Here is a 26,751-nt window from a genome sequence, read left to right on the forward strand (position 1 = left end):
TAACATGTACAAAGTGAAACCATACAGAAATATACATCACCCTTTTCTCAATGCTCTATCTACCCACCCGACTCAACAACCTCGGAAAACCACTGCCTCAACGCCCCGGCCAAAACCCCAGGCAACTCCACAACATCCCTCACAATCAGATAATACTTGAACGGGAACGTGTCCAAATACTTGATCATATTGATCTGCGGCTCCCCGGTAGCGTCCTTCGTAAACTCCACCCGCTGAAGATCGACGATACTCTGCTTCGGTCCGACTGCTTTCGTCTCTTCGGCTGTGGCATCAACGACGATGAAGACGACCATGATCTGCTCTTCGTGTGCTTGACGGACGAGCTGGCGGATGGATGGATGGTCTTCACAGAGGCCGTCGGAAATGATGAGTTGGAGTTGCCAGAGATCGCTTGCTGAGCCGGTGGCTTTGAGACGTGCTGTGCGGAAGAGGTCGATGGACTTCTCGAGGAGGCGACGGACGTCGGTCTTCGTTTGCGAGAAGCTGAATTGCTTGAAGACTTCGGCGCCGGCTTCTGACGTGAATGGTGCGCTGAAGTCGTGGTTGACATTGATTGTCTCGCCAAAGCCGATGATGCATAGTTCGCCGACTTCCAGCATGGACATGCTCTTGGCGACGAGTGCCAATGTATCGAAGGCGAGGCCCTTCCGCTCACTCTCGTTCATCGACTCGGAATCGTCAATCGCCAACATGATTTGGTAGGAGCGCTTGCTGGGTATCGATCGCCGCATCCAGATCTTGTCGCGCTTGTAGGACGAAGCGATGTAAGGAATGATCTTCTTGATGTTCAGTCTCTTGCCCGTGCGGAAGTCACCACGCATCTTGGTGGCTTGCGTTGGTTGCAGGATCAGGCGCAGATGCTCGGTCAGGACCACGGCCATATTGCGTGTCCTGCTTTCGTGCTCTGTCCAGAGATGGCGCGCGTCTTCGAGAGACATCAAGTTTGGCTGCTGCAGTGACAAGTGAGTGTTGGTCAGCTGCTCGTCGACGTCTTCCATGTCGGTCTGAGGAGACTCTGAGCGTGGAACATCCTCGATGTCCATATCATGATTGTTCGGTGCTCCGATCATTGCTTTGTCGGGCTTTGATGCAGCTTCGGTGCCCCTATCGGTCGCACCGCCAGCCTCCACATTGTCGTCCGCTGGTTGGTCTTCAGGATCAGGTGGCAGAGCATTGTCAAGCTTCTCGGTCGGCTCAGGCTCCTCGTTATCGATGGGGACAGCATTCTGATTGTCGAGCGCCCTGGACTGATCCGCTGACGCAGCACCTATCGCTTGCATTTCAGCATCGACATCCTCCGTATGCTCAAAGCGAGTATCTTGCATGTCCATCTGCTGTTGAGACTCAGGCTCGGCTTCATTGTCTTGCTTCGCCGCCTCGATGTCTCGATGTTGCTCATACCACTGCTTCAGAAGGTCACCCAGCTGTTGGAACGGCTGCGCTTCCTGTTCGTCAGCCCCGACTTCCACCTGACCAGACGCATCGTTCTGTTCCGATCGCTTTTGACCCTCCGCAGTGCCAGGCTGTCCATTGTCTTGTTCGGCATCGTTCTCGTCTTGCATTTCTTGCTCGTTCGAAAGCGCACCACTGGATTTGGCAGCTTTGTCTTCTTCATTGCCTTGTCCGGCGTCAGCCGTCGTGAGGCCATCGTCAGGCTCGTCGTGGTTATCTGGCATGTCCAGCATATTGACGTCGGAGTTCGCATCCTCACCGTCCTGTTCGGCGGCCTCATCTGCCTCCTCTTTGTCCAGGTCAACGGCTTCTCCATTTTCTTCCCCTCGATCCTCTTCTTCCCCGTCCTGCATCTCGGCGTCTTTGGCGTCAGGCGATGTAGCGTCAACATCTGCGTCGGCATCTGCCTCGCTAAAGGCATCCCCCAAATCATCTCCAGAATCCATGTCCTCGTCTTCAGCTTTGCCACCGTCCATGTTCATGTCCTCAGGCAAGTCCAGATTCTGTTCGTCCTGTAGATGAGGATCCGCCTGTTCAGGCGCCTGAGCCTCACCCTCATCTTCCACTTCTGCGCCCATCTCAGCATCATCATCACCTTGCTCGCCATCCTCGGCCTCCTGCTCATCCTCCTCATTTGCGCCGTCTTGAGCAGCAGAAACATCCTCGCTGCGAGTTCCTTTGCCCTTGTCGGCTTCTTTCTCAGCCTCTTCTGCCTTGCCGTCGTCCCATGTCTTCTCATCAGTAGCACCATCCTTTTCGTCGACTTTTCCGGCCTCTTCATCAACCTCAGCATCTTCCTGGCCGTCTTCATCTCCCCCTTCTTCCTCGTCAGCATCGGTGCTCTCATCAAACTCGCCCTCAAGCTCTTCATCCGCCATATCGACTGCATCCTTCTCAGCTTGCGTCTCTTCTTCCTTCTCCTTCGAATTTGCATCTTGAGCCAAGTCTCCCAAGTCCTCATCGTCACCGACATCTTTGCTGATGTCCTCAGCACCTTCTCCATTGCCCAGACCGGTACCACTCTCAACTTGACCGGACTCCTTCTGGTCACCTTGCGCCTTTTCAGGAGGTTGACAGAATCCTTCTTTGGCCAATTGTACAAATGAAAGTGCAAGTCGATGAGCCATCCGACACGTCATGGTGTGCAGGTCGCACATCTCGGATATCAGTCGTCCTGTAACGTCGGCATACGCTTGCAGTATGGGATAAGTCTCGCGCGCCGAAGCTGCAATGTGAGCAAGCTTATCGTTGCTGTGAACATCCATGTGAAGACGCTCCAGTGCTTTGCCTAACGTATCTGAGATGCAGTCCAGTCTCATAGATGCAATGGCCGAATTGGTGGATTTCTGTTCTGCGAGAAGCCACGCCTTCTTGTCTTTTCCACTCGCATGGCTGAAATTGAGACTCTTGACCTGCTCCCCAGTCTGCTGGAGGAGGCCCACGAACTTTTGCACCCAGGTTTCGTCCGATGTAGCAGAAACTCCATTGGCCTGCGTCGGAGACGGAGTGGGATGCTGGATCCAATTAAGGAGCTGGCTGAGTACAGGTTCGAGCTCGGGGTTTTTCTGGATGCTATCGGTGGCCACTGCTCTAAGGAGGTTCTTCGAAGATGTGAAATGTGCCTCCAGCTCTCGCACTCGGGCATTGTCGATGAAAACAGGGATTGGCGGAAGGTTCGCCAGGTTAGTTTCGATGCGGTCCAATCGAGAGGCTTCCTGAATGAGGGCATCGGCGACAGTTGAGTAGACCGATCCTGAAAGCTCAGCCTGGATATCGATGCAGCGAATAGCTGTTTGCAGCGCGCTTCGAACAGCTGTAACCTCAGTCTGCAAGAAAAGCAAAGGTCTCTCCAAGTCTGGTCGGACACCAGGCGATTCGCTGTTGGCCAGAGCAGCGAGCTGCTGCATTGTTGTCTTGAGCGACGTGAAGTCCTTGAAGTATCGTTGCAGGCACTGTCGCTGCTCAAGCGATACTTGAAGCATGCTTTCTAGCAGAGTTTTAGAGCGAGCAATCTCAGCAGGCGTCAGGTCCTCCGAGTGCTTGCCGGCGTTCTCCCTCACAGACTGCATGACATACAGGAATCGGTGGAACGTTTCGTCGGCCGTGACGTCGCCAAGAGGCGCAGATTTTGCCAGCACAAGATGCAATGACGATTGTTGAGCCAGAACATCTTCACTGATGTTGGTTTGGAAGCCCATGAGTCGAACGTCACGGAGGACGTCAGCTAGCAGGCGCCGCTTCCTTGTCTTTAGATGCTGCACGAGGGTCTTGTTCTCTTCTGTAGCCGTACTGGGAGTCGCTTTGCGAAGTTCGGTGCTCTCTTCGTCTAAGTCCTGGAGGAAATTCTGTATCTTCTTGGTGGTGGCTGCAGGTGAATTGAATGAATTGGCTGTGTTCTGAATCTCACGGATGTTCTGCTGCATGTCGGAAAATTGGGCTGCCAGTACAGAATGTACGGTCGATTCACTGTTCGTTTCTGCGATGAGACTCGGTAGAAGCTGAGTCAACGTCCCGCTCTCAGGGGCAATGACTGCCTTCGGGAACTCAGCCTGCAATATGGGTCCGACTGGCTCACTGAGCAACTGACGGTACTTCTTGACGGTACGGAACAACTTCTTGTGCGATGCCTTCGCACTGTTCTTCAATGTCTCGATGTTTCGGTCTTTCCAGCTTGCAACCTGGATCACGTTCTTGATGGCCTTCTCCAGCTCCGCACGCTTCTTGTGCAGCTGTTCGGTGATCGCTGGTTGGAACCGGGAGTAGAAGGAGATCAGACTGCTCAGAGCACCACGAATGACGTCCGTGCCGTCTTGCGTCGCCAAGGCAGCCTCGAAGTCGGCCAGCATGCTGAGGCGGATTGAGTACTCGCCCAGACCACAATTGGCCAGGAAGCCACCGAGCGTTTCGACCAGTTGAGAGGAAAACTTCTGAACTTCCTCTGCCATGCCCTGCAACTCCTCAGACGCACCAATAATTGTCTCGTATGCAATGTACCACCAAGAGGCAGCGCTTGCTTTGCAGTTCTCATCTTCGACATTGAACATTCCTGCCCACGTGGACAGCTCGAGTTGTCTCCAAGCGATGATGAGACTGGTTGTCTCTTCGAGCAGATTGTTCGCCGAGAACTCGGTGCTAGCGACTTTCTGCCATTCATTGATTGTCGCATGAAGCTTCTCGACCGATGGCAGATATCGAACAAGAGGTTCTGCGTGACCAAGAGAGAGGATGTCATCGCAACCACGCAGAACTTCAATGGGTGTCGCATGCTCGGGCCATGCATCATGGATAGAATTGAAGCGAGACTGGAGCTTGTTCATCAGTGCCACAAGTGTCCTGCTTTGAGCGATGTTGGCGTCTTTGTAGATGTTGGCCGTACGCGAAGGGGCGTGATTCGAGAATAGCTTGGTCGAGAGGCCATGAAGGGCAGACAAGACGGCTGGGATCTTGTGGGATTGCGAAGAATGACCATACAATGTCGCCCACTCCTTCAAGAGTGGCAGGAAAGCGTTCGCTTCAGCTTTGTCTGGGGAGTGTATCGCGTGATACAGCTCAGTCATTCGGGGTGCAAGATCCTGGATATCATGGTCCTGACTCCGGGTCGGAGTAGTCTCGTGGTCAGGAAACAGCTCGTCAAGCTCTTGCTGGTCGACCTCATCCTGATCGTCATCGCCGCCTCGATATTTGAACAAGCTGGACTTCGCAGCCGCATGGCGCTGCTCGCGGCTGAGCTCAACTTTCCATGCCTCGTAAAAGCTTCGGAAAGTGTGGGTAATAGCAGAACGAAGATCTTGGGATGATCGCGCTGTTGGGACGACAGTCGAACGTACCGCAAGAGCCGAGAGCCAGAACAGTCGCGCTTCTCTTGACGTCGATGCCTGCTGCAAGTCGATAAATTTCTTCTCGGGTAGGAAGTCGTCTAGGGCAGCACCGGCAAAAGGTGTGACAGATGCACTTGAGGTGAACTGGGATTGAATCTGATCCTTCTCAGCACGCCGAGCAAGACGCCGAGCGACAGCCAGGCAGTCAATGAATCCAACCACAGGGCTCGTCAGATCTGCGTACGCTCGGTACTGCGTGGATAGTCTCGTCCTCGTCACAAGAACATTGTTCCAGGCGCTGAAGTCCAGGGCTCCCGCGATGCTTGTCTTCAAAGGTTGCAAGCTCCTCAACAAAGCTTGGAACTCCCCGAAAAGTTGTGAAAGCTCAGAGGTCTCAGGTCTGCAGATGGCTATTACATTGGGCTCAGACCCTAATGCGGCAATGTCTTCTTCAATCAGACGTGCCCTGAGCGAGTCGTGATCTCCGGTCCAGGCTTCTCGGAAAGCTTTTAGAGCTGCCAACGTCGATTGCAGACCGTCCTTGGCTTTGAAGTAGACTGTCCTTCTAAACTCAGCCTCCTGGACGGGATCGAAGGCCAAAGCCGGGATAAAAATGTCAAGGCAGGCGATAGCAAAGCATGTCCAGGCGCTAGCTGCTGCCTCAGGTTTGCCAGAATTTGTTTGCAGGTATCGAACGACGTTCTGCAGCAGTCCTAGGGGTAACCGCTCAGTCGCTTCAATCCTCTCCGATTGTGGTTGCTGAACATCGGTGTTGTCCTGTAGGCTCTGAAGCAGGACGCGAGCATGTCCATGCATAGCTGATGTATCTCCACCTTCAAGTAGGCTCTCCAGGATGACGCGAACAAGATCCCTCAGGCAACGATCCAGTGTAGACAAGGTGTCAGCTTGCATCCAATGCGCCTTTGAAGCAACGACATGCCCGAGAGCTCTGCTTTCCTCCTCGAATAGTGACATTCGCTGCAGGCTGACGTCCTCAACAGTCTTCAAGCAATGGAGGACACTCTGGCAGATGTCTTCAGGGCCAGACTTCTCCTCAGCCTCTGGTTGCTGTGTAGGCACACTCAGCCCGAGGAGACGTAACTTCGATTGTGCTGAATTTGAACGATCGCCATACAGTCCGTGGCTCGTCTTTCGCAGAGCTAACACCTCCAGCTGCACCGCATCCCTCTGAGTCATGCATGGTGCCTCAAGAGACAAGACTGCGAATTGTTGGCACATGGACTCGAAGCTCTGCACAAAGTGCGGTGTGATGAGCAGCACTTTCTCCTCGTCGACCTTCTGGTTAATCTCCGGAGTCGATGCAACCAACTTTTCTGCGAGGGATTTCAGATTTGAAGCAGCGCTGACACCGACGCTGAGAGCTTGCTGAAACGCGATCCGCAATTCCACCAGACGCTGCAACGACAGTCGAGAGGTTGAGAGCATCCGGTCGAAGCGGTCGACCACTGATTCGAAGTCGAGAAGCGCCTGGAGCTGATCCATTGTCGCAGGCATTGGAATCCTCAACGTCTTCCACAGTGACACGAATCCAGAGCCGGTGTTGCCATATGACTTTGGAACGAGATCAGAGATGGCCGTCTGAATCTGGCCGAGATATTGAGCATTCCCCTGCAGTGAGGTGCTTTGTGTGACCATAGCTTGGCCGACCAGCACGCAGGCAGTGAACGATGCGAGCTCCAGGGACTCTGAGGTAAGGACTCGCAGCAGCGTCTCAACGAAGGCCAACAAGCCTCGAAGAGCAGTCTTGGTTTTAGCAAGGGCAATCGTAGATGTAGCGGTGACGTCTTGGATCCATGCCTGTGTGTAGTGCAAAATGCTCTCGACAGGCACCCATTGTGATGTGCTTCCACCCGCACCTTTGACGTGCTGTTTGACAAATCGCCAGAACCGCGTGAGCTTTTCAGAGGTCTTGCGATCGGCTTTCAGTGTAGCCAAGATTCTTACCACGGCGTGGAATTCAGTACCGAGATCGTGCCGAGCTGCCATCGTCATTGCGCGCGAGAGAGATTGATGAGATTGTTGCACAAGAGGTTGGTTATTGAGGGGATGAAGTGTCTGGAGAAAGGCCTTACCGTCAGCTATGATACTTACATGATAAGTTGCAGGGCGACTGACCTGGACACAAGCAAAGTCAGCAGGCTCCTGCGTTTGGCTTGAGATGTCACTGTAGTATGCGCGGAGTTGAGACTCGGGCAATGTGTGGTCTTCGAAGTCGAGGGCCATTGTCTCCTGTGCGGGAGACTGCAATAGACCGGAGTTCAGCTGGCGCAGCAGCCTTGTTGTAAGCACTCGATCGTCTAATGCAAAATGGTCTGCGGCGATTCTTGCGGCGCTGTCTTTGCTCAGCTTCCGTTGTGCAAGGCCAGCAGCGCTCAATGCAGAGAGTCGTGCCATCGCCGATTCAACAAATAAGCCGTCTGTTGAAGAATCGACTTCAGGACTTGTTGGATCGAGGTATAACTCGACAGCACGATTTCGCATAGCTCGGGAGAGCTCTCCTAGCCGTGGGTCGACAGTGAGGAAGATCCGAAAGTTGGCGTGTGGTTGGATGACTCGCGGTGCGCCATCCTCACCACAATGTTCGTTCACGATGAGCGAACCATTTGGCTCCAGGAGCGAATTCAGACGGTCGAGCACCGAGGGACTGCAAAGGTTAGCATTATCAAGAACCAACCACTTGCCCTGACGTAGAGCATCGATGAGAGGCCCATCGATCCATTCAAAACGAGCCTTGTCAATGCTTTGGTTGCCGCGTTGCAGTACTTCCAGTAGTGGTCCCAATGATGACATGGTCTCTGGAGGTAGGGACTGATCGATTTTGCCGAGCCATGCGGTGCCGCGTGGTGAAGATTTCAGCTGTTGCAGGGAGTCAAGCTGGCTCAGAGCAGCTTCCAGTGATCCTTGGGCAATACATGTCTTGCTTAGAGCCTCCAACCGCGCTCGAACAGCAATGTATGCTTGCGTTGATTGCCGATTGGGATCAAATTGTTCATAACCACCAATCAAGTCCAGCGCGTCAGTCTCTGAGCTCATTCCGAGAGTTACGACATCGGCGCCGGTGCAAGCGGCAAGATGCGCGATCATGGTGGTCTTTCCAACACCAGGAGGTCCGGCAAGAACGACTGGCCAGCCTCGCTGAATAGACAGCATCATTGACTGAAGAGCTCGCCAGTGCTTTGGAGCACGGCCAGAGTAATCTTGCGGTAAAGAGCCTGTCGCTGACCAGTGCTCACCCCTCGGCAGTAAGGCCAGTCCAACTTGCAACGTTTGAGTTGTTACGCCACAGAAAAGATCCGCTACGGCTGTCGACTCGTCGAAGATAGAGCCAAAAAGTGTAGTGACGCAGGATCTGTCTTTCACGGATCGGAAACGCTGGCCGCAGAGCATCGTGGCGAAATCACGAGGAGTGCCGGCTCGTAGCAGAGTCTCACGAGCAGAAGCAAGATCCAGCCAACGAGCAATATCACGCAAGTTGAATTCCCATGGCCCGCCGGTCGAGCCAAATCTGCGCTGCTCTGCGACTTCCTCGTTGAGCTTGGTGACGAAGGACACAGTCTTCGCGATGTAGTCCACTCGAAGACCTGGAAATATTCGCCGAGAGATCAGCATCAGGTCCTCTTTCTTGAAAGAGTCCGCATACACAACTGTGAAGCGGTTGACGAAGGACGACGGCAGACCCTTTCGACCACCTCCCTGATGATGTGGATTCTGAGCTGCGAAGAGGCGGAAATTGGGGTGTCTCGCAAACGTCTGGCCGAGCTCGGGGACAAATACTTCTCCTCGGTGGTCAAGACAAGCATTGAGACCCTCAAGGACAGACTGCGAGGCCAGGTTCATCTCATCAAGAAGTACCCACTCTCCGTTCTTCATGGCACGCAAGAACGGGGCATCTCGCCATACAAAGGTACCGGTTTGTGCTCCTTCAACTGGTGCATCAGATCCAAATAGATCGAGCAGGTCCGTTTGATCAGACAAATTGATGCGCGTCAATGGCATCCCAGCCGCACCAGCAACGGCCGTGACCAGAGCAGTCTTGCCAACACCTGGGCTGCCCTCGAGTAGAATGGGCTTGCGGAGTTGAAGTGCTCTCAAGACACGCATAGCGTTAGATCGGGTAGTGGGCGGCTCGAAAGTGAAGCCGACGGACGTGGCTGTGGCATTCTGCGTTCGAGGAACCTTGAATGGACCGATCGCGAAGGCCTGTCCAGTGGTAACAGCCTCGAAAGATTGGCTGTATATGGCTTTGGCGTCCACCTTCGACAAACGGCAGAGCTCATCAACACAAGCAGCACGCTCATGTTGTATGCCTTGAATGTTGATTGACATTAAGCCCGCCGGGTTCGCTCCCAGAGTGTCGATGTAAACCATTGCCGCGCCATGCACTACGGCTGCAGTGACGTCCTGCTGCGCGAATGCATTGACAAACTCAACCCAGGCAAGCGTATCTCGAATCGAAACGGACGAGCTTGCTGACGTATCAAATCGTGACTTGAACCAAGCAGCGAAAGCGACCATCGACGACGCAAACGTGTGGGCGTCTTGAACGAGCTTGGCTCGAACGATCTGCAGCACATCGTCCATGTCCGAGAGCGAAGGCACCCATATCTCCGTGAAACGATTTCGAAGTGCAGGTGATAGCTCCCGCTTGCCATAGTCGCCACCAGGATTCATCGTTGCGAACAACTGAAAGCCTGGTGAAGCACTGACGAACGAGTCCAGGCTGCCCTTCTCCGCCAACATGATCGTTCGCTGCGATTCCAGTACGCTGTTGATCCTCTCGAGCACGGAATCATCAGCAAGAGAGATCTCATCAAGTAGAAAGAAATCGCCGGTCTTCATCGCATTCACGAGACTTCCGTCAACCCACTCGAACAGCGCCTTGAAGCGCACTTGTGCGGCTGTAATGTCTGCGTGGCCAGGGCTTTGCAGCCATGCAGCCTTTTCATCCTTGTCCAGACCAGTGACCGCTGATTCGTACTCCTTCAGAAGGGTATCTGTTGGTTGTGACTGCGAATCGCTCAAGGTCGTAAGAGCAGGCGAGGCCAGCAGCTTTTGCCTCAGTTCCGCTTCAATAGCTGCACGGTTGCGAACAGGACGCTGCGACCCTATCAGGTCGCTCGTTTCCGTGTTCTGATACGCGTTTACTGTATGCAGGTCCTTCTTCAAAGCATCCGAAAGCATTTGACATACTGTGGTTTTACCGCACCCGGTCTCACCAACCAGGAGCACAGGCTCGTTGTTTGCGATCGCTCTCGAGACCAAAACGTACAGGCGGCGCATCGCCCTGGTCCAGACCACACTCCGGTCATTCGCCTCTTGCCGATGTTGTTGGATCTCCGAGGAATTCTGGGCGTACAGAACATCTTCGTCTAGGCGCACGCGAGGGCCTTTCTCGCTCATGACCTTTTCGATGACAGACTTCAGAGCAAACCGCTCTTCAGGCTTACGCACGCGTTCACAAAGTAACATGAAGCCGTTGGCCGCCAATTGCTCAATGGTGTCATTTGGGCGCAACGCCCATCTGAACAGATCTCGCAATGTTGCAAAGCTCTTCTGCTCGAAGAGCCGGTTCTCTTGCCGTAAAACTGATAGCTCCCGATACACAGTCACTATTCGCTTGCAACGTGACTCTGGCAACTGCGTCCGACGGTGCAAGATCTCTTGGAGCTCATTGACCGGGATGTCATCGAAATGCAGCTCGAGGAAGCGGTTGCGGAAGGCGCGTGAAAGTGTCTTCCGACCACCATAGAGCCCAGCGGGATTTTGAGTCGCGAAAAGCATGAAGTCAGAATGCGGTCGAATGACTTCTTGAGTCTCTGGCACCAGCAGCTCTCGGTTGTCATCCAGCAAACGATTCAGTGCTTCGAGCACATCCGTCGGAGCCAGATTGAGCTCATCGAGTACAATCCAATGACCTTCACGCAATGCTTTGACAAGTACGCCCTCTTGGAATTGTAGTCGTCCATCAGTGCCAGAAACGTAGGTGCCCAGGTATTCTTGCAAGTCTGTGTGCTCGTGGTTGTTTATTCGCGTGAAGACGTGGCCCGTACGCTTTGCGAGATACTCAATCATGCTGGTCTTTCCGCTCGATGTCGGTCCCTGGATGAGGACAGGGAATTGCCTGGTACTCGCTGCTCTGACTAGGTTCTCCAGATTGCTTTGTACAAAGGGTGTGATGATGTAGTGCGACTGTTCTTGAAGTGCCTCCTTGCCTTGACGTATCCAGTGCTTACTGCCGGGATATCCTTGAGCGTGTGAGCGACCGTCACTCGGCTTGCGTAGTCCTTTTTGCAGCTCTGCTCGCACATTTACCCGCTTCCCGAACAGATGTTGCTCGATTAAAGGCTGGACAAGGCTCGCAGATTCAGTATCGAGGAATGTCATGAAGCTCATGTGAAAGCCTTCATACAGAGCTCTCCGCAAGCTGCACATCTGCTGAATGTTCTTGGCATAGCTCAGAGTCCTTGTCAAAGTCCTTAGAGAAAAATGGGGTCGTTGTCCAGCACCATCAACTAGCTTGTTCTGTTCTGCCAAGGCGATGATTTTCTGGTAAAGGTGACTGACATCAGACGCGATGGCCGCATCTGATACGGCCTCCTGGCGAAGGTATGCGCGCACAATGCTCTGCAAGCTCTTGAGGTCTTTATCAGGGCTCTCAACATACAACTCTGTGAAGCGCGAACGGATGCCAGGCGGCAAGTCTTTCTTGCCAACATCAGTAGCTGGGTTCATGGCAGCAAAGACACGAAATTCGGGATGCGCTTCGACTCGCTCGATGTTGCCGGCTTCTGTCAACAAGAGTGACGGCGATTGAGGATCCAACAGGTCCGCAATGGATTCTAGGGTATCTGGGGACGCCAGGTTGATCTCATCCAAAAGTGCCCAGTCGCCGTTACGAAGAGCCTTGACGATGTTGCCTTCCACGAAAGTAAACGCAAAGGCATCACTTCCACTCGACAATTTCCGCTCAATATTCTCTAGTTGCTGAGCGAACGCATCCCAGCGAGTGAAGTTGATTGGCCGCTTGCTATCGATCTTGCGCTTCTTGGCCGGAGCCTCGCCCTGTCTCGAAGGCGATACTGCGCGCTGTTGGTCGACCATACCCAATGCTTGCCTGAAAAGTTTGCAGACGGACTTCCAGTTGCTCCTCGCCATCTGCTTGCCAAGAAGTTCGAGGAACTGCTTATTCTTCGACGAGCTGAATCCTTCCGTGAATAGATCGTCAAACTCATCTTTCATCGGTACCATGAGGGTTCGGGCATTGACGGGCTTGAATCCTCCCAGTAAGTCGCCAGCTTCGCTTTGCTGTGACAGGTTGAACGGAACAAGCTTCTTGCCAAGATGATTCGCCAGGTGCTGGACTGCTGTAGTCTTGCCAACACCAGTCTCACCAACCAGCAAAAGAGGCTCGCGATTCAAAACAGCAGATGTAACTCGCTCCAGCATTCGCGTTGTATGTGGATTGGTCGAAAAGGAGCTCTCAGCAACCTTGCCAACTCGGGACTTGGGTAAGGAGTAGCGGCCAATAACAATTTTGGCCTTGTCCGCCTCATACTGAACTTCGCGTGCAGAGAGCAGGTAGTCACGTCGCTGCGGGTCTATTCTTAGCTCCTCGGCGGCGATCCCGGCAAGATCTGTCCGCAGTGAATCACTGGGAAGAGCGCCCACAAAGCAGTCCAATGCCTCGAGATAGATCGCGTCTTCATCATGGCTCGTGAATGATGAACGGCCGTCCAGGAGCAACGAGACTCGCCGACACCATTTGAGAAGATCCCGCGGAGTGATTGCGCGGGCGACACCTGTCTTGCTCTGGGCCATGGAAGTCTGCCGCGCCGCAGACAATCGCTCGTATACCGCAATGAATTGAGGCATCAGCCTTTCAAGCTTCGGGAAGAGAGATCGCGCAATTGTTGCTTGTTCTACGACTGTCGGCATGTTGATTGAGATCGGGTTCCAGTGGCGGTAACCGACCATGTGCGTCAAGGGTTTCGTTTCTTCACCCCTATGGTTGACGGTTGTCCGAACAGTTGCAATGATGCGGAAGCCCTCAGCAGCAAATACGGTTTCCTTGCGGTTTGGAATGAGAAGTTGCCGCTTTTCGATGATTGGGAGGAGCGTTCCCAGGACTTCGTTTGGCGCGCGATCAAGATCCTCTATAAAAACCCATCGTCCTTCTTGGATTGCGGTCGTAAGCACACCAGGTTTCCATATGAATGAGCCTGGAGTATCTCCGGTTGTGTAAACACCCAGAAGCAGCTTTGCATCACTCTGCTCGTTGAGGTGAAGTGTGACCATCTTGTCGAGCTTGCCCAGAGCTCGAGCTACATGCTGTATGAGAAGCGACTTTCCAGAACCAGCCAAGCCCAGAAGTAGAGTAGGACTGGTCGACTTCAGAGCAGTAGCCACGGACGCCAGATTACTTCTGACAGTATCGGTCTCGACGAGTTGTCCAGGCCCAGGCGTCTGACGCTCATCTACCCGAGGTAGTAAGACGCCGGCAAGAAGTGATGTTGACGGGTGGAAAACGTCGCGCAGAATGTTTCGTATACTGCCAAGAGACGGATTGGAACCAGATGAAGATTGCCTGACCTCAGCCATGGCGTTGTGGACATTTTCATATCGATCCTGCTCCCAGAGAGAAAGGAATCGATAGTCAATGATCTGCTCATCCCAAGTTCCATCGATGTGACCGTCAGAAGTGTCTTCGCCCAAATACCGCTTGATAGTCGATTCCAGCCAATGATCTGCTGCCTCAAGGTCGATTTGGAGGATTCGAATGATCAAGTAGGTAGCAGGTCTGCTTGTTCTCCCGAGCCATGTTACCAGCTCATGGGATCTGACGAACTTGCGAAATATTCGTGCATTGAACCGCAACAGACGCAACAGGCCCAGTAAGTACTGGAGGTCGTCATCGTCATCCGATGAAGAATTTAAGGCATATGTCTCGTTCTCCAGCAGTCGAATCGCGAACGTTGCGAGGTGAGACGCATGAGGTACGACTCGACCCAGTGTGGCCAGACAGGCAGCGAATGAGCCCTGAATGCGAAGACTCGCGCAAATGTGCGGGAAAAGATCTGCGCAGTGAACCAGGAGCGTGTATGTGTATCGTGGATCGAGTGATGCTTCGGTGATAGCCTCCAGATATCGCTCGTTGCTGCCGTTTTGAATGATTTGCAGCAATTCCGGCGGGAGCTGCTCGCCCAGGCGCAGCAATGATGCGTCCCACACGCACTCCATGACTTTCCGCCGGCGAGGTTTCGTATTACCTGGCGAATGCCAGTATGGGTTGTGGAAAAGTAAAAGAAGTTCGTCTCGAATCGAGACATGAAGTTTTCGCTTGCGCCCTCACAGCCAATCAGAACCCCCGACGGCCGCTCCACTTAGACCTCAAGCACACGACCAGACCCAAGAGCCGTCAACTGGGACTTCTCCCTTTCATTCAATCAACACCGCCGTCATGTCGCTCGCTCCTCAATACGCCGCGCGACGATGCGCTCAATGCCTCCGCTCCTCACAGGTCAACACGCTCCGATTCGCAGCAGCCACAGCACCAGCACGGAGGAGACAGCAAGAATCGAGGAGATGGCAGTCAACCGAGGCGGCAGCACCGAGCAACACGAATCCCAAGATCTCGGGCATTGTAGATCAGATCAGTCAATTGACCCTTCTTGAGACTGCGGATCTTGTATCATCGTTGAAGGTATCATATTCACTACTCCCCATGATTGCTGAAGACATCTCCTAACCCATCCTCAAAAGTCCCGCCTCAACATCCCCGACATGCCAATCGGTGGTTTCGCCGCCGCAGGCCCAGCGCAAGCAGCTGCACCGGCTGCAGTAGAAGAGCCCGAAGAAGCCGCCCCCAAGCAAGAAGAGAAGACGCTCTTCAACCTCAAACTCGAATCCTTCGACGCCGCGGCGAAGCCCAAGGTCATCAAGGAGGTCAAGAGCATGTTGGGACTGAGCTTGGTGGATAGCAAGAAGTTTGTGGAGGCGGCGCCGAAGTTGATGAAGGAGGGTGTGCCGAAGGAGGAGGCGGAGAAGATCATTGAGACCCTGAAGGGGTTGGGTGCGGTTGTTAAGATGGAGTAAGAAGTGTGTATGGAAAGCAGGAACGGGGCATGCATGGCGCTGGCGTAGCGACGGTCAGTACATGGAAGATATCAATGTACAGTATGGAAAGGCGTTCAAAGTTCCATAAAGGGCAAAAGATGGTCGACACCAAGTTTCCGCATCGATGCATCAACAACAAATCATTCCCCTCCAAAGTCCAAATTCGACGCAAAAGAAGCAGGAGGGGTCAGGACTCGAACCCTCGCCCTCTACCAAAAATGCAAAAGAACTAGAACTCTCTGCCGAAGAGTCCTAGAGAAAATCAACCTAATGATTTTACTTTTTTCGCCTACCCATCCTCCTCATTCGAACTGTGTGCTAGGAATAGCTAGTCGTCGAGCCTTCGGAACTGAATCCGCCAATCTCTTGACATCACCGCTAGACCATCTGAGCATTTGACAGAGAATCACCGTGATTCTTTTGATACGCTGATTAAGGATTTGAAGCAACATATATACCTTCAAATGATTTTGGAGGCACGTGCTGCCTTCGCTTGATCCTGTCGATGTCGTGCTCGTCCTTCCTACCTGCACTTGTTATTCCGATACCAACATCAAAGTCATACCAGCTGGTTTCACATCTCAGATATTCCATCACCGCCCGCGGCCCGTCGCGTCACCTGTGGCATATGTGCGTGTTTGGCCTGATCTCACTTCATATTTGCTGACTATTTCTGACCGTCGCTATCTAGGCACTCGTTTCATACTTCGTCCTCGCCCGAAGCTTTTCCCCAAACCGCCAGAAAAGCCAAGGTATGGGCGCCATCAACACAGTACAGAATGCCAAGATACTAGTCGCCCACCCGACCCCCAATGCCTTGTACATCTGCAGCGAGAAGAGTGGAAAGACCGCACTCAGAGTGTATCTACTGAGCATGGCAGCGCCCGCAGCAGATGCACCATACAAAGGGCCATATGCATCCATCATGAAGAGGTTGGAAGGGGCGTAGATGACCACAGAAGAAGTCATTGTGAGCCCTTGAAAGATGATGGGTACGATCCATGGTATCTCGGGTCTGACGGTCCATGCAAAGATGAAGAGGAAGACTGGCATCAGCGGCGCGGCGATCATGGCTGGGTAGAGTCGATGTTCAGGAGGGAATCGCTCGCCGTCTGGACACTCCACCCTGAAGCGCTTCAGCTTGGGCTGGTAGATGAAGTGATCCAGGAGTAAGAGCGGGATGGGAGCTGAGGCCGTTCCAACAACAAGGCCGATGAATGACAGGCTCTGGCCAGTGGTGCCAAATCCATAGTAGTGCTCGTAAATCCATGGCGAAGCTGTGACGAATGCGTAAAGTAAGCCGAAGAGGAAGCCACTGTATAGGCAGACAAACGTCACTATGGGCTCGGTGAAGAGCATGTGCGCTGGTCGCAAGAAGAGGATCGTGGTGAAGTAGTGGACAGACTCCAGAAATGAGCGCTGCTGTGTAGGTGGTCCTTCGATGTTCAGCGCGTTTGCCCTGCGCTGCAAGATTGTCTTCTTGTACGTCTCCTTTGTGAACAGAACTGGAATGTAGAAGGTGATCAAGAAGAATATGGTCGTCCACTGCGTCCATCTCCAGCCCTTCGCTTGGACGATGAAGCCTCCGATCAAAGGACCAAGGTTGGCGCCGAACGTTGGTATCGTATAGTAGAAACCCATCGTGACCGCTCGGTACCTGCCAGCAGTGTAGTCTGTGATAGTTGCTGAAGCATTGCCAATAGCTGGAGCCGCCACTGCTCCTGCCAAGAAGCGACAAATTATCAGACCAGCCACCGTTGGAGAGAACCCAGCTCCCAAAGTGAAAAGAGCGAACAGAGGAGTTGTGATCAATACGACGGCTTTCCGGCCAGCGGTCTCACTCATGGGCGAACCAATGAGAGGACCAAACGCCATCCCAAGATTGTAGAGTGAAAGTGGCAATATGCCGACCTCTTCAGAACAATGAAACGTCGCCTTGACATCGTTGATACCGGAGCTGTACAGCGACGCCGCAAGAGTGCTCACAAAGGCCAGTCCACTATATGCAGCGGTCGATGAGATCTTTCGAAGTAGTGAGTAGTTCCGAGGGTTGTCTGGGTCGTCCTTGCCAGCCCAGTCTCTCGCGTCTTCGATGGGTGAATCTGTTGCTTCTACCGTGAAGGCATCTGTCGGCGCCATTGGATGAGCTGTCCCGTGATTGAGGCATTCATAATGACTTTGTTTACGAGAGGGCAAGGAGCATTCTTAAACGAATGCTTGGTGTCGTCGTCCACGAGCCGATTAGCCGGCTTCGGAGCTGTAATCCTTCTTGTCGTGGAAGTGGGAGGGCGCGTTTGGCATTGCAGTGCATCTTTCCATCACGTCTGCCGGTAATGGCGGGAGCGGCGGGCTTCAAGTACCCAATCTCGAGGATGTTAGCATCTTGAGACCATCTGATTGTGGCGGTCCATCTTGGTCAAATGTTCGTTGATTAGGGAGTGCAAGGGAAGAATCACGAACGCCTTGTGTTGACAGCCACGCAAAAAGTCATTCACTCTTCAGCCGTACCTATGCTTTTGCACATGGGTCCCACGCTTCCAAAATTGTGGGGCTCCACATGCTTCGCTTGACTTCACGTCGTGCCTTCGACATTTTCCGAAGCATATCAACGACCCAACACCACCATGTCAAAAGACCTGGCACCCGACTGGATCCTCCAGCAGACCTTGGACATCCAGCGAAAAGCCAACGTCGCATGGTTGAACACGAAACCCGAAATTGACGATGGCGGCCTCACATTAACAGTCCTTGGCTGCGGGACCATGGGAACTGCGATTCTGGCTGGGATTATGGAGTACCTCTCTGAGACCGACAAAGATCTTCTTAGTGGTGCCGCTCGGTCGGAAACTGTGCAGCAGACGAAAGATGAATCTGCGCCGAGAAAGTTACCTACCAAGTTCAATGCTTGCGTGCGAAGTCGTGAAACTGCAGAACGGATTCGCAAGGAATTGGGCAAATACAATGCACGCGTGACAGTGCGAGAGAATGATTCTTTGCCAGCAATCAATCAAGGAGATGTCGCTCTCTTAGCTTGCGAGCCAGATGCAGTATCCAAAATTCTCGGTGCAGATGGCGTTCGAAAAGCGCTAGCTGGTAAGCTGCTCATCAGTGTTTGTGCTGGAGTCACGGAACAGGGAATGCACGACATATTGTACAGTGAGACGGCTGCAGATGTTCAGAAGTGTACGATAGTACGCGCGATGCCAAACGTAGCTGCAGCAATTCGAGAGTCAATGACTGTCATCGCCACTTCAGATCCAGCGCTTTCAGAAGAGACTGATCGCCTTATCACTTGGATCTTCACCCGGATCGGAATCGTGCGTCGTGTGCCACCAGCAGCCATGGACGTCTGCACTGCTCTCTGCGGCTCCGGGCCTGCTTTTGCTGCCCTTGTCGTTGAATCGATGGCCGCCGGTGCTATCTCTATGGGGTTGAATCGAGGAGATGCGTACGCCATGGCTGTACAAGCTGTACGAGGCTCCGCAGGACTTCTGCTCGAAGGCGAGCATCCGGCTCTACTTCGCGACAAAATCTCAACTCCTGGTGGAGGTACTATCAACGGCCTGCTTGCAATGGAGGAAGGTGGATTGAGAAGTACTGTTGCCAAGGCTGTGCGAGAGTCAGCTCGGGTTGTTGGCCAAATGGGAACCGAAAAGTAGTGCTGCCCAGGACGTACGCCCTTAGCGGGAAAAGCCACAGGATAGCCTGATGTCGACCTGCCGTGAAAACGAATTCTTCGGTGGATTTCTTCCGTCAGCGAAGAGAGCTATGTGAAAGGCATGTTAACCAAATCGCTGTGGTGGACCATTCGTCGTCGCTCGAGTCGCTGTCTTCGAGGGAGGCCATGTGGGCAGAGATTTGTTCAGCGAGGTGAATCATGAGCGCTGAATGCGTACCCAGCGACACGAATCTGGAGTCGGAGGAACAAGGTGGCTCAACTAACGACTGAAGTCGCGGTAGCTGCGTCACCCCGTAGCCATGACAAGTCGAACATGCTGCATGGCGACTGCAAGGGATCATCCGCCGTGCAGGGAGTTTGCCCGTACAGAGAGTTTGCCCGTGCAGAGAATTTGCCCGTGCAGCGAGTGCCCAAACATTGTGCCTAGCGCTGCTATCAACGCCCTGTACCTGCAGCGCAATTTGTACCTAACTTGTGCCTTAATCCATGCTACAAGCTATGCGACTAGTCCATCCCCAGCCCAAGAGGCTGCAGCTAGCGCAACCTGCAATTACCGAACTTAGGGTGCGATGTGTCTACGACACGTCTGCTGGGGCAGCATCGGTCCGCAGCACTACTTGCATGCATCTGTGGTTGTTGCCACGACGTTGCATACGCCGTAGGCTAGGCTCCAAAAACTACTTGGTGGACGCCACAGCCACAGCCACCCGCTAGATACCGCTTGCCTTGTCGTTTGCCTTCTCGACTGGACTGGGAATCTCTTGGCGCTCGCTAATACTGACCTTGCCGGTCGTGGGTTCTCCAGCAGGCCTTCTCGTCCAAGCCTCCATTACACCGATGGCGAGTCGCTGCAAAAATACAATTCGGAAGAAGAGTGGAATTAAATGGCGATCAAAGGGGTTTCTCTGTAGACAATATGGCTCATTCAATTCATTATCAGACTGACCCACATATTAGGTCGACGATTAACTAACTGCACTCTCGAATACGTCAAGAAAACAATGAAGGCAAGCTCGGTCCAAAAGATTCTACAACACGGGCATCCGCCTCTTTGCTCGGCGTAGATGTATCTTCAATGTCCTCCACCATTACTTCTCTCCCCTCCGTTGCTCATCCAAAACGTGAACTTGTCTTCGCGTGTAGCCAACCATGCCTGGATGGCTGGGCTGCAATGGCTCTGTGGCGTCTGATGTTGCTTGTCAATAAGTGCTCGTTTGTGCCTGAGTGGACGACGGGCTCCTCCAAACAGGGAGGTACAGCGTACGTTTTTGTTGTGTTCGTCTTGCATCGCCTTGAGGTTCGTTTCTGTGAGCGGCAGAGAGGTGGAAGCCTGTGATGTGTCGGACCGGCGATGAGTTTCATGTTGGTTGAACGATTGATCGGCGACGTGTTTGTTTTGTTGATTCATCATGAAGATCGAGAGGAACGTCTACACGATATGCAGTTGGTGTAGAGAACGAACAGATGAACGGGAAACGAGGGAGACGTGATGGGGAGAGCATGATTTATATCGGGGGCATCGAGGCGGATAGCAAGAGACAGACCAGGCTTTTCGGCGGTGAGTGCAGCAGCGAGAGCAAAGAGCGTGTGGCAGGTGATGCGCGATGTTTTGGGTGCGGTGCGTTGCAGATTCCTGACGCCGCGTGAGATACCAGTGAGGTGGATGAAGTTGTAATGAGGCTCCCAGCTATGTCTAAAAACCAACAACCCGGACTTTAATGATAGCCGGCAAGAACGTAACGATCTTGTCGAAGGTGTGGTTATTACCGCTAAGCAGTGCAGTCCGAAGTTCTGCTGTTTGCTGTACGCAATATTCGCCTACGTTTCCAGACTAGCTAGACGGCCGACAGGCCGATTCAATCTCGAGGCGCAGAGACAGCGGTTCTCCTGTTCCGTGCATTAAGGTCAACGATGACGCCCGAACGTACCACCCAGCGACCGCACACGGCGTTGTAGCGTGTCGACGCCGTTCGTGGGGTCGGTAGCCTTGCACAGCACAGGGTGCGCTTCCACATTCCCGAATGTCCACATTGCCACGTTGCTACGGTAATGATTCGCTGGGCGATTGGGCACACTTGAAGTGCATCAAAGATTAAGTTACATGTAACACATGCAGATGCGCTGCTGACTGCAAGCCCAGACGCCGCTAAGGCAACGCATGCCGCGGATTGGTGGGCTTGCTTGGAGCAGTCGGGAGGCGACAAAAGATGAACCGGGTCGACGCTCCCACATGCAATAAGAGCCGTGTTATGGCCCAGCCACCACACTTTAAAACAAACAGCTAGCCACTCGCATGATGAGGTGTCTGAGGCTCCGCGAGTGCTCGTGACAAGGCTTGGCGCAGCGGTACTAGCCGCGTTCGTGATGAATTCGTAGGTGCACGGGAGGCCGCTCGCGGTATCTAGCTCGGCGGAGGAATAGGCGACCCGGCTTTCGGTAGAAGATTGAATTGTCATACGGCGTGTCGTGCAGATCACCAACTTGCGCATAGCTTTCGTCGCTCTGCTCATGAAGATCTTGACGGTCGCACACGAACGCCCAGTCACGCCTTTTGGTATACATGTTCGCACGAGACGTTGCATCGTAGGGCGCTTCGGGCTCAACACAATCCGTGACACACAACAATGTCAATGGCGGTGTTTTCTTGATAAAGGCATTCGATAGCTGTGGAGTGCGCGATGCCACGCCAATAACAAGTCCCCAGGATCGATTTCAGACATCTTGGAACTCCAGCTCATCGTCATCCGCATCGCTCGCCGCTGGGGTATCTTCTGCTGCCTTCTCCGCTTGACCGTTCGCGCCGTTCGCCAGATTTGACGATGACGGCTCATCGAGTCGGGCACGCTTCGCCTCTCTCTCATCGTCCGTGGCATTACTACTCTCGACGTTCAGAGGCGTATTCATGCCAGTTGAGGTAGCGGCGGTACCGTTTGCGCCATTCGCGGGAGTGCCGCTACCATTCACATCAACATCCTCGAACTCGTCTTCCTCGTCATCATCGTCCTCTTCTTCTTCGTCACGAGCTTCTTGCGCTTCTTTCTCCCTGGCTGCCGCCAACTCCTTCCAGTATGCTGCCATGACGTCGTCATTGTCGACGGACGGTTTCTTCTCGTCACCGTCATCGTCTTTGACAACGCCGGAATGCGCCTCTCGTTCTCGCCGTTCCTTCTCCTCCTTCGCTCCCACCGCCGTGATCTCCTGAGTAATCGTACTTCTCGATATCCACTCTGGCAACGCATTTGCGCGTGCTTCCTTTGCTTTCCTCGCCTCAGCCTCCGCTGCCGCATTCTCGCGCTTCACATCCTCATCGTCCTGCACCTGGACAGCAATCTTTTCTGGCTTGAGCTCAAGACCTTTGGTGCTCTCCAGATTCTTGTTCTTGACGTCGACAATTTCCGTCCTAGCTCCTGGATTAGCATCTGTCCTTGGAATCGGCTTCTGTTTGCCGAGTGCAGTCTCGAAGTCGTTCTCAGGCACGGCAGCCGCATCGATACTTTGGAGTAGCTGCTGAAGCTTTTCAAACTGTTGATTCAAGCGCTTCATGCTCTCATTCTCGTTCGCACGCTCTTCTTCCTCGATGGCGTCTAATGGATTTCTGCACCGATGGCAGAGGAACTGGCCCGTGGACTCGTCGAGGTTGTCCAGCACTTCCAGTTCAGTGTACTGACTCTTGCACCTTGGACAGGAGAGGTCCTTCTTCTCAGTCGTTGGCATGCCCAAGCTGTCGATGTGCTTGTTCAGCTTGTGCATCCTATATTTGATGCTGTCGATGGCGCGGTGATAGTTGAGGTAGTACCAGTCTCGATTCGTCAGTCGCTCCTTGCCAGTCTGTGGATTGTTGCCGTGGAAGCTGGGCGCCTGGTCTATTCGACGCTCTGCTCGGGTGTGGATACTGAGGAGACCATCTTCCTTCAGGCGGCCACAATGTTTTCTGAGGGTTTTCGGCAGCATGTTGAGAACAGCAGCAAGGTCGGTGTCGGAGAGGGTGGAGTGAATCACAAGCGCATCGATGACGAGGATCTGATCGACGGTATAGAAGGTCCGCACCGTGGTGCGGATGAGTTGAGTCGCGAGTTCAGCCATGTTGATGGAATGTTCAGACGCTGGAGGAGGATGTCGAGGAGCACGAGTTTGTGGTTGAAGTAGAAGAGGTGTATATGATGCGTAGCTTGGAAGTGAGTGTGAGAGTGTGTTCAGCACGCGCAGTGAAGCGGTACTGATGACCAGACAAAGAGAGTCGCAAACGGATGGAGGAAGGCGCTGCTGATGAAGTCGCAGCGGCTGGTCCCGTCTCCGCGTAGATCGTCGCGTGGCGCCCTGGCCCAAGCTTGAAGCTTAAATCGAATCGGCCAACCTCACTGAATTTGCGCTCGAGGACCACTTACATCCATCTCCACTCAATGAACAAGTGCTCGTCAATATGGAGCACTCCACTGCGATTCTCGAAGATGCGAAAAACGCCATCGAAGGCGCTGCACAATCGGCGCCAGGTCCAGACGCTGCGGAGTCGAGCAAGTCCCGCGAGAAGAGATCAGATGAAGGCGACGAGGATAGATCCAACAATTACGGCCGTCGCAACAAGAGAAAGGGCAACTTTCACGACAAGAACATGCAACACGGGTCACGAGGTGGACGTAACGACAGTAAGCGGCATAAGAAGGGCGATATGGGAAGAGCAGAGTATTTGTACGTCGAGACACTGCCGCAGTAATGTTATATCGTGAGTGAGACTGACTCTGACCGAAGCGCGAGCAATCCAGACAAGCGTAAAAAGAACGAAGAGGCACAAGAGAGGCGACTGAGAGAAGGTGCTGCAGGACAGGGCATTCAGTTCTCCAAGGAGGAGATTGATGCGGAAGAACGAAAGCCGAAGCGAAAAGTAGCTGTGCTCATTGGTTATTCTGGAACTGGTTACAAGGGAATGCAGATATCAGGAACCGAGCGAACCATCGAAGGCGACTTATTTCAAGCGTTCGTCAAAGCAGGCGCGATCAGCAAGGCCAACGCAGAAGATCCCAAGAAGAGCAGCCTGGTCAGGTGCGCCAGAACAGACAAGGGTGTTCACGCAGCAGGAAACATGATCAGCTTGAAGCTTATTGTCGAAGACGACGACATTGTGGAGAGGATCAACGCCGAGCTCAGCCCGCAGATCCGTGTGTGGGGCATTGAGCGCACGATCGGCAGCTTCTCATGCTACCAAGCTTGTGACAGCAGATGGTACGAATACCTAATACCGTCACATGCCTTTCTGCCACCACACCCAAGTAGCTGGCTTGCCAAGCAGATGGAGGCTTGCGCGGACGAAGTAAGCGATCGAGAGGGCTATGACAGTCGTCAAGAAGAGGTAAAAGGATTCTGGGAGAGAGTCGATGAGGAAGACATCAAGCCAATCTTGGAAACGATCGATGAGGATATCAGATGGGATGTGGTCAAGGCATTGCAAGGCGAGGAAGAAGCCAGTGCCAAGTCAGCCAAAGCAGATGCTGACGTGGACCAACCTGTCAAGACTGGCAAAAGTATAAACCGTGATGATGCACAAGAGCCCGCAGAGGAGACTACTGAAGAGGCCGCCATTATCATCAACGAGCCGGCTGTTGACGCCGCTGAGGGCGCCGAGAAGAAAGGTGCCCCTGAAGCGTCTGTGACTGAATCTGTCGCGGAAGCACAGCCATCTGCGGATCCCGCTACCGAACGCATCTTGCGCCTGCGCGCTGCCACGAAACGTCTTCGTAATGCGTACATCTCAGCAAAGCGCCGCTACCGCATCCCGGAGAAACGCATCGAGCGGATACAGGAGGCCTTGGACAAGTACGTTGGTACCAAGAACTACCACAACTACACCATCCAAAAGACTTTCAAGGACCCGAGCAGCAAACGCCACATCAAGTCATTCGTGGCCAACAAGAAACCAATCCTAATCGGCGACGGCGCAGACGAAGAGAAGACCGAATGGCTGAGTCTCAAAGTCCACGGCCAAAGTTTTATGATGCACCAAATCCGCAAGATGATCGGCATGGTCACCTTGCTGGTCCGAAGCGGCGGCAAAATGGAAACCATGGACGACTCATTCACCGAGAGCCGCTACTCCATCCCCAAAGTCCCCGGTCTAGGCCTCCTTCTCGAGCGTCCGGTCTTCGACAGCTACAACAATCTCCAAGCTACAAAGCATGGCCGAGACAAGTTGGAGTTCTCAAAGTACGAGAAGGAGCTGGAGGCTTTCAAGGAGAGGGAGATCTATCAGCGAATCTTCCGCGAGGAGGAAGAGAAGAATGAGTTTGGACGGTTCTTTAATCACGTGGATAACTTCAAGGAGCCGTACTTTTTGTATGTGACGAGTAAGGGTGGGGATGCCACGAAGGATATTGAGAGGAAGGGGACGGCGGACTCTTTCGAATAAATGTATGCGGCGGCGCTGCAGGTCACATACAGTGAATGAAGCTTTGGAACGATTGGAGCTCAGTTTCACGTCAATCGAGTCTGGCTATCGCAGGATCTACCACCACACGTGTTGTCGTCGAACTCTCTCGTCTGGTGTTCAGACCCGTGTGCACCCTCATCCCTGCGCTGCTCTTCTCCATAGCCCAGTGAACCACCCTGATCTGTTTTGCACCTCTCAACCATCAGGAAAGCTTTCCTGCGCCCTCAGCCGCCTTCTCTATCTCCCTCGCTTCACGGCGATCGCCTCTAGCCTTGATCTTCGCGATCTCCTCGCGCAAACGCTTCTGGGCCTGAGCATCAATCTCACGATCACCAGTAGGTACCGCGTTCAGCAGCAGAGGATCAACCTCATCATCTTCTTCTCCATCCTCAGTATGGTCCTCGTCGTCGTCCTCCTCCTCCAACTCCTTCTCAGCTTGCTTAATCGCCACCTCCCTCGCAAAAGCCCTCTCCCACCTCTCCTTCCCATTCCACCACTCCTCGAAGTACCGCCTCAGCCGAATGCCGCAGTCGCGGATCGGGTGGTTGACGGGGTTGTACTCATTGCAGTTCTGAATCATGAGTTCGAAATCCTTCTTCATCTCCTCCGATGAGCTGTACTTGCCGCCGCTCAGTTTGACGGACATGGTCTCGAGATCCATGGGATTCTTGATGGTGCCGTGGTAATCTGGGCAGCTGGCCACGGACACGGGGCTCAGGAAGGGATGGTTGATGGCGTGCAGGTGCGGGTTGCACAGGTTGGTGAGGAGGTAAGCGGCGAATTGCAGGTCGGTGGGCTCATCTGATGCTGTGGGTGCTGGAAGGTTGAGTGGTGCGCTATTAGTGATGTCCTCGTAGTCCCTGCTCGGCGCCTGTCGCACTGTGCGCTTTGGACGTGTGTCGGTGCTATGGTCAGGGATCACTGGCTCGGAGAGACGGCCACGTTTTGGTGGTTGCTCGTCAGCAGCTCCGTCGATGGCTGAGACGATGCCATTTGTCGCCGGGGACCTGTCGCGTTTCTTCGCCGTCGCGACTTGGGTGGCGGTAGAGGTCTTCGTTGGATAGTACTTCGCCATCCACGCGACAGGATCGTCGGCCAACCCCTTCTCCAAGTTCTCGATATCCACATTGAGGTGCGCTTTCATGATGGCGAGCCTCTCCTCATATTGCGCCCGGAGCTGGGCGGCGTCGTCTTCATATTCGGCGTGAAGATCGCTAACAAGCGACGCC

The 26,751-nt window shown here is 53.6% G+C and overlaps 7 protein-coding genes across 7 annotated transcripts; 3 read left to right on the top strand and 4 right to left on the bottom strand.

Moving 5' to 3' along the window:
* Positions 1–59: 59 nt before the first annotated feature.
* On the bottom strand, positions 60–14,549 carry M409DRAFT_17936 (uncharacterized protein; the record flags this gene model as incomplete). Its single annotated transcript, XM_033804282.1, has 2 exons — positions 60–7,367; positions 7,428–14,549. 2 exons carry the CDS (start codon positions 14,547–14,549, stop codon positions 60–62), a joined length of 14,430 nt encoding a protein of 4,809 aa, XP_033672588.1.
* Positions 14,550–14,769: 220 nt separating this feature from the next.
* On the top strand, positions 14,770–15,404 carry M409DRAFT_35731 (uncharacterized protein; the record flags this gene model as incomplete). The annotated part of the gene is made up of 2 exons (XM_033810434.1): positions 14,770–15,012; positions 15,072–15,404. The coding sequence occupies 2 exons, from the start codon at positions 14,770–14,772 to the stop codon at positions 15,402–15,404; spliced, it is 576 nt and encodes a 191-aa protein (XP_033672589.1).
* Positions 15,405–16,112: 708 nt separating this feature from the next.
* On the bottom strand, positions 16,113–17,564 carry M409DRAFT_17938 (uncharacterized protein; the record flags this gene model as incomplete). Its single annotated transcript, XM_033804283.1, has 1 exon — positions 16,113–17,564. The coding sequence occupies one exon, from the start codon at positions 17,562–17,564 to the stop codon at positions 16,113–16,115; it is 1,452 nt and encodes a 483-aa protein (XP_033672590.1).
* A 623-nt stretch (positions 17,565–18,187) lies between these two features.
* Positions 18,188–19,313, top strand: M409DRAFT_63316 (uncharacterized protein; the record flags this gene model as incomplete). The annotated part of the gene is made up of 2 exons (XM_033815538.1): positions 18,188–19,080; positions 19,292–19,313. The coding sequence occupies 2 exons, from the start codon at positions 18,188–18,190 to the stop codon at positions 19,311–19,313; spliced, it is 915 nt and encodes a 304-aa protein (XP_033672591.1).
* A 2,503-nt stretch (positions 19,314–21,816) lies between these two features.
* On the bottom strand, positions 21,817–23,187 carry M409DRAFT_63317 (uncharacterized protein; the record flags this gene model as incomplete). The annotated part of the gene is made up of 1 exon (XM_033815539.1): positions 21,817–23,187. One exon carries the CDS (start codon positions 23,185–23,187, stop codon positions 21,817–21,819), a length of 1,371 nt encoding a protein of 456 aa, XP_033672592.1.
* A 337-nt stretch (positions 23,188–23,524) lies between these two features.
* On the top strand, positions 23,525–25,501 carry M409DRAFT_63318 (uncharacterized protein; the record flags this gene model as incomplete). The annotated part of the gene is made up of 2 exons (XM_033815540.1): positions 23,525–23,790; positions 23,851–25,501. The coding sequence occupies 2 exons, from the start codon at positions 23,525–23,527 to the stop codon at positions 25,499–25,501; spliced, it is 1,917 nt and encodes a 638-aa protein (XP_033672593.1).
* A 568-nt stretch (positions 25,502–26,069) lies between these two features.
* On the bottom strand, positions 26,070–26,246 carry M409DRAFT_31386 (uncharacterized protein; the record flags this gene model as incomplete). Its single annotated transcript, XM_033810230.1, has 1 exon — positions 26,070–26,246. A coding segment is annotated over one exon (177 nt), but the record flags the coding sequence as incomplete, so codon positions are not given.
* Between the last annotated feature and the right edge of the window lie 505 nt (positions 26,247–26,751).

Source organism: Zasmidium cellare, assembly GCF_010093935.1.
Source record: "Zasmidium cellare ATCC 36951 unplaced genomic scaffold M409scaffold_4, whole genome shotgun sequence".
Classification (NCBI taxonomy): Eukaryota; Fungi; Ascomycota; class Dothideomycetes; order Mycosphaerellales; family Mycosphaerellaceae; genus Zasmidium; species Zasmidium cellare.